The sequence below is a fragment of the Oryza brachyantha genome, chromosome 6 (assembly GCF_000231095.2).
Source record: "Oryza brachyantha chromosome 6, ObraRS2, whole genome shotgun sequence".
Classification (NCBI taxonomy): Eukaryota; Viridiplantae; Streptophyta; class Magnoliopsida; order Poales; family Poaceae; genus Oryza; species Oryza brachyantha.
This window is the reverse complement of record NC_023168.2, coordinates 4626812-4633650: the sequence shown is the minus strand read 5'-3', so window position 1 is coordinate 4633650 and position 6839 is coordinate 4626812. Positions and strand designations below refer to the sequence as shown.

Genomic DNA, 6839 nt, shown 5'->3' with positions numbered 1-6839 from the left:
TAACACCCAATATGATCAGTTTTATACATCTACACCTGAACAACAACAACACAAATCGATGCAATAATCTATGAAGCTACGCTGCGTTCCTTAGGTAAATAAATGTGAAAGATAGAAAGATTATCTGATTTGTAGCTATTTTAAGGTATAGATAATAAAATTAACTACTATAAAGTTTAAAACATACTTTAGAAATATGAGACAATCAACTTTTATATAGAAATCTTTTGCGAAAAATACATCTTTTAGCCGTTCGGAAATCGTGCGTGTAAAAATCGAGAAATAATCTGCACCGTTAGTGTAAACAAACGCAACCCTAGTTTTATTTTACTAGCTTATTTCGAGATTATTCATTGGATTTTACGCGCATGTTTCCAAATTACTAAAAATGATGCATTTTTACCTAATTATACACAGAAGTTCATCGTATCACATTTCTAAAGCAAATTTTTAACTTTATAATAGTAAATTTCATTATTTAGATTGTTAAATAGTTATAAAAAATAGATAAACTCTCATTTGAAAAGAATACAACCTAAGAACCCAACATTGTTTAGATATAATGGAATAAACAAAGAACGCAACATACATAACAACGAGGCATTGAAGTATATATGTCTAGTTGCGATAGAATAGATTAAGGTCGCAGAACAGGCTATTTCCAATGAAGAAATATACTACTCCGTTGTTAAATAGATGCCGTCCTAAAATACGTGCAGTCAGATTCCTCAAAATATTATTTTATACAATAATACCAGAAATTTATTAAAAATAGCATGGGTAGATTTGTCACGAAAAGGTACTTACATAACGTAGTTGTTTTTCTAGTTTTCTATAACACATAGTTAAAAAAAAGTACAGATGAAACATATGGATTAGAGATTGTGTTAATGTCCAAAAATTACGTAAGTATAAAATAACTGATGTACTAGTATTGTTTAAGACAATTAATCCTTTGCAGTACATCCCTGGACAGTTTAAACAGAGACAATATATATATAGAGTGGGGCGAAACTAATTAAATACATTAATTAATGAAAGGATGCCTCCTCCAGGATTAATTCAGGCAAAATATTCCCTCTCTGCACATGACCAACGTCCCTTGCATCCATGGAGAACTCTGATATATCATGCCTACTATACCACAGTACGCACGCACGCGCACGTGAATGCTTTCAACGTCAAATACCATGGGGCCATTTTTCTTATTTAAAAGTAAAGACAAAACAACATATTTATAAATAAAAAATAATTTACAGATAAATTTTTTATATACGTATAGAACAAAACTAGAAAATAAATTATAATAAATAATCTTAGAATTTACGATTAAAAATTTAAAATTTTGCTTATAAGCAAAAGGCGAAAGATGGAGTGAATATGTGTCGGTGTGGTTACGTGCGTGGTGTTAACGAGTGTGATTTGTGACTTAACTACGTAATTTCAATTGCATGTACCCTTTAAAAAAAACTCCAAAACCCTACCTACCTACCTACATACATACATGCATACACGGAGGTATGTATATATAGTGAGTTTATACTCGCACTACAACTATATATAAAAAATTATCAACTAATACACGATTGTTTTTGTCAGAATGGTCTTAATCTCATCGATCACGTACAGTCAGCAACTAGGTAGCCTCCAAATTAATGACGGCTGTCAGGGCAGATATATCCCAGCTTTGCCCCAATTAATGTCAAATCATTTGTTAACCGTGCCAAGTCAGTAACCAGTAGTAGTAAGTTACTACGCAATCTTATCTTATTTTATACGTTTACCAGCAACTGGCAGCATAGCATAGATCAAAACGGCGGATGGGAGAAACGTCCTGGCTAGCTTCAAGAGATGTGGGCCAGTTTGGTCTAAATTCGAAACGTCGCTTGTTTTAAATTAATATTAGGTTCTTCCCTAATATTTATTTTTTTAAAAAAAACAGCGGACCGAGTTGGCCAAGCTAGCAAACTGCTCCTGCAGCCTCCTCATGTGGCTGGACCGACTTACCAGGCAAATTAGGGATTGTTTAGATGAGGCTAAACTTTTTAGTCCATGTCCCATCGGATGTTTGGATATTAGTTTAAAGTATTAAATATAAACTAATAAAAAAACTAATTTCATAAATGAGTGGTAATCCACGAAACTATTTTTTAAGCCTAATTAATTCACAATTAAAGCATGTTTACTGTAGCATCACACATGCCAATTATGGATTAATTAGACTTAATAGATTCGTCTCGCGAATTAGTCCAAGATTATGAATGGGTTTTATTAATGGTCTATGTTTACTATATATAATAAACGTCCGATAGGACAATTGACTAAAAATAAGTCTCTTGTTCCACACGTACATCACCTCAATTGATTAACAAGAGCAAAAGAAATTGAGAAACAATTAGTGAAACCCCTGATGTGGACTTGGGAATTTTTTTGGGCTGGGCCAACGATTTAATTTGGGCTTAATCTTCCCATCCATATATAGAGAGTTGTGCATTATAGTATTTTAGCTCTATAAAAAAATTGCAATTATTGCACCGGCCGGGTAAAACACGTAGCTAGCTTCAGTTTACACCATTATATCAGATAATTCAGATTGTATTGAAATAAGTTTTAGTTATCATCATGATACATCATTAAACCTATATAAATTTAATCAAAATTCATAAAATTTGGATGAAAAATATTATGAAACACGGTAAACTTTTTAAAAAGTTTTATAAGTTTGCTCATATTATATAAGATTATCCTTCGATTATACGACACAATCCAGTGCAAAATGGAACATATTTTGATAATCCCGATGTAAAGTGAAAATATTATTAAACCTTCTATAAAGTCAACCCAGATGCACAGTATGTACCGATCGATGTTGGTATGTTGTTAGCATGGCACCTTTAGGGGTAGAGCCAGAGGAAAAATATAATGGGTGCCAGAAAAGCAAGTAAACAATATGAACTTTTATACTCATATAACCATATTAAAAGTAAACACTAACAAAGTATCATTTCAAAATTATAAATGCAAAGAAACCAAAAGATTGACAAAAAAAATCGGGTTAGAATTTTGAAGTTAGTGAATACACATTATCAATTTTCAGTGAACTAAATGAATCCTTAGGGTTCAAATTAGTACACAGAGTAAGATCTATTGCTTATTCACTGAATCCATAATTTAATCCATACAGCTGTATCAATTAAAGGGTAAAAATGTTATATCAATTTTTGGAAAGAAAAACTACTCGTACTTAGTTGTCTAAGAAAGCCATCACCCCTGTCAGTCTCTCTCCACCACTGGACACACCTTAGTTCCTAGATCTGTTACCTATGATACCATTTTCTTTATGTCTCATAAAAATATTAATTTCTTCTATAAAAATTGGTCTTTACAGAACGGATAAATAGGTATCAGACATGAGACATGATACCACAGTACACTTGGTTACTATATTATATATTAACGTTATCCACGTAACTTACCATGTATTATATTATCTTTATACGGATTATTATAAAGGCCTAAAATTATATGCAACATGTATCCGGCCGATCGATCAATGCAACAATCCACGATGCTAGAGTCGGGCCCTTGTTAGGTGTAAGCGGATCGGTCCGTCAAACCGCTTATAGATCAATTAAGCAGGTATTAATTAACCTATAAATAAGTTCGCGGGCCGGTCCACTTACACTGTTGCTATGCTGTAGGCCTCTCTAGCAGAGCAGGGCGTGCATGATTGGTCGCCACGGACCATGGATCTCCGTTACAATGGCAACAAACCAACCGCCCGCCGGAATGGGGATGCTCGCCTAGCCTTCGCCTCCTATAAATGGCGGCGCTTCGCCCTGATCCACACCTCGCCGCACCCCCTCGAAAACTGCCCGCCGGCGCGCGCCACTCCCTCCGGCCGGCCACCGCCACGCGTTGGGTTCGCGAGTAGGAGGAGTAGGAGCTAGCTAGCTTAGTCCGGACAGGGAGGTAGCGACGGCGGCGCGGACACGTACGTGTGGGGGCGCCATGACGAACCAGGACGTGGTGATGGCGCCGGACATGGCGGCGGCCATGCCGGGGTCATCCGGCCGCGCGCCGCTCTTCGCGTGCCGTGGCGCGGCGGCGGCCGTGTCGGCGGCGTACCATGAGCTGGTCGGCGCGGCGGCGCACGTGCCGGCCATCAGGCCGTGCGCCGGCTGGGTCGTCGAGGCGATGCGCGCGTCCTCGCCGACCCGGTCCCCCGCTGCCGGCACCGCCGCCGCCCCCGCGGTTGACGGCGAGCACGACGCGTGGACGGTGAGTAGCGCTCGTATACGTATTTCGTGTCTTGGGGGTTCCTCGCCGGGTTTCTTTTGGTTGACGCCGGTGAGCTCCTCGCGTGTTTGTTGCGGTTGCATCATGCATGCAGAGGACGAAGCTTCCGTCGGCGCTGGGTAGCTTCGAGCAGGTCGCCGCCGCGGCCAAGGGGAAGCGCGTCATCGTGTTCCTCGACTACGACGGCACGCTCTCCCCCATCGTCGCCGACCCCGACATGGCCTTCATGTCCGACGAGGTGACCGACATCACCAACCGAGACACCGTCTCTAGTAGACGCCCGCTGACATGTCCAGTGTAACTCCCCACACAGATGAGGGCCGCCGTGCGCGACGTGGCGGAGCACTTCCCGGCGGCGATCGTGACCGGGCGGCGCGTCGACAAGGTGCACGGCTTCGTGGGCCTCTCGGAGCTCTACTACGCCGGCAGCCACGGCATGGACATCAAGGGCCCCAGCTCCAACGTACGCACGCCATCGCCATGCATCAGCTGTCACACACACACACTGACACACACGCACAGCCATACTTATTACCCGATTCGCCATAGCTCCATCGCCGCTTCGCAATCATTGCTTCGATCGATCTTGACTCCATCCTGTACTCTCTTTCTCCCATTCTCCAGGAGGAAGAAGACACCAAGATCCTCTTGCAGCCTGCTCGCGAGTTCCTCCCAGTGATTAACAAGGTAATTAACTGATTAATCACAGTACACGCTAATTAATCAACCTGATTTGAGCAAGTAATTATTGGTTAGTTGAGACATGAAGAACTTACCGGAGAAGATTTTATCACATTTTTCTCTTTAACCAAAAAAAAAACATTCAGGCTTACAAGGCTTTGATGGAGAAGACGAAGAGCACGCCCGGGGCAAGGGTGGAGAACAACAAGTTCTGCCTCTCCGTGCACTTCAGATGCGTCGATGAGAAGGTAGTTAATTAATTAATTAATTAATTAATCCAGTTCTTGCATAGTTGGATCTTAATTAGTTAATTAATTAATCTCGAGATCGGATTAATTAGAAAGATGGATGGTTTAAAGTTAGCCATCGAATTAATTAACCGCATGTCGTGTCGTTGCATGCAGAGATGGAATCCGTTGGCGGAGCAAGTGAAGGCCGTGCTCCGGGACTACCCGGAGCTCAAGCTCACCCAGGGCAGAAAGGTGATTGATCGATCAAACATCAACCTTGTTCATGGCCATGTCGTCGCTGATGAACGACGACGAGCTTGCTAGCTTGCACCACGCACGGCCATGGCTGACGACGTACGGCAATGCTGGTTATTTTTCTGACGCAGGTTCTGGAGATCCGGCCGGCGATCATGTGGGACAAGGGCAAGGCGGTGGAGTTCTTGCTGAAATCTCTCGGTAAGATCAGCTCTCTCTCTCTCTCTCTCTCTCGCCGCCATTAGAGCTAGCTTCTCCGTCGTCGTCGTCTTCCTCCTCTCGCCGACGTCACATCACACTGGCTCACCGACTTCGTCGTCGTCGATGATCACTGATCTCTTTCTTCTTCTAGGATTCGACGACCGCGGCGACGTGCTGCCGGTGTACATAGGAGACGACCGGACCGACGAAGATGCTTTCAAGGTGAAAACAACATATATATGCATGCATATTTGCAGCTGGTGATTTCGACGGTTTTCGTTCGTTTCAAACTTATAAATTTGGCCTTTTTGTTATCGTTAATCCTGGTTATTATTATTATTATTAGGTGTTGAGAACGAGAGGTCAAGGGTTCGGGATTCTTGTCTCCAAGTGTCCCAAGGAGACTGACGCATCGTACTCTCTCCATGACCCGTCAGAGGTATTGGTCCCGTTTTATATTATAAGACTTTCTATTTTTGCCTAGATTTATTTATATACTCATGAATTTGGACGCATATCCAAAACATATATGTAGATATATTGATGAATTTAGATAAATTCAGAAAGTCTTATAACCTAAAACGAAGGCAGTAGGCACGTACGTACATATGATCTTGTATATATAACTATATATATACATCCAGCATGACATGCAGATTGAAGTTAGCTTATTTCAGTTAAGTAGACATTCATATATGTTCAAATCAGCTGTCATTTTGGCGATGGTGATGGCCGGGTAGGAAATGCTAATTAAGTTAGCTGCAAATTAATTAATTTCTCAACGCTATTTTACAGGTCATGGAGTTCCTTGTTCGGTTGGTGCAGTGGAAGCGTCGGCGATCATCGTCAGCAATGCGCCCGAGGGTTTAATTAGTACACTGACGGATCACATATGACAGTGTTCCCTGCTAAGCCAGCTCTGACTTCTGAAGAAGTTTGAGAGTGTTTAATTAATCAATCAGTTAGTAGTTAGTAGTTGTTACTTAATTAGTGACTAATTAATTAACTAGTCAATTGTACCATCAATAACCCCCCTTCTATATATATCGTGCCAACCCTAGCTAGAGATATTCAATGTGTAGTAGTATTGTTTTCATTTTGTGGGTGTTTGTAATTAAGGCCTTGCATGTGCAAAGCTGCCTAACCACCTTTAAAAATGTTTATAATCCCATG

The 6839-nt window shown here is 41.3% G+C and overlaps 1 protein-coding gene across 1 annotated transcript; it reads left to right on the top strand.

The window, feature by feature from the left end:
* Positions 1-4011: 4011 nt before the first annotated feature.
* LOC102701182 (probable trehalose-phosphate phosphatase 8) lies at positions 4012-6839 on the top strand. The gene is made up of 10 exons (XM_040525452.1): positions 4012-4281; positions 4394-4537; positions 4613-4762; positions 4924-4986; positions 5127-5228; positions 5385-5462; positions 5597-5666; positions 5818-5888; positions 6013-6105; positions 6462-6839. The coding sequence occupies exons 1-10, from the start codon at positions 4012-4014 to the stop codon at positions 6534-6536; spliced, it is 1116 nt and encodes a 371-aa protein (XP_040381386.1). The 3' UTR covers positions 6537-6839.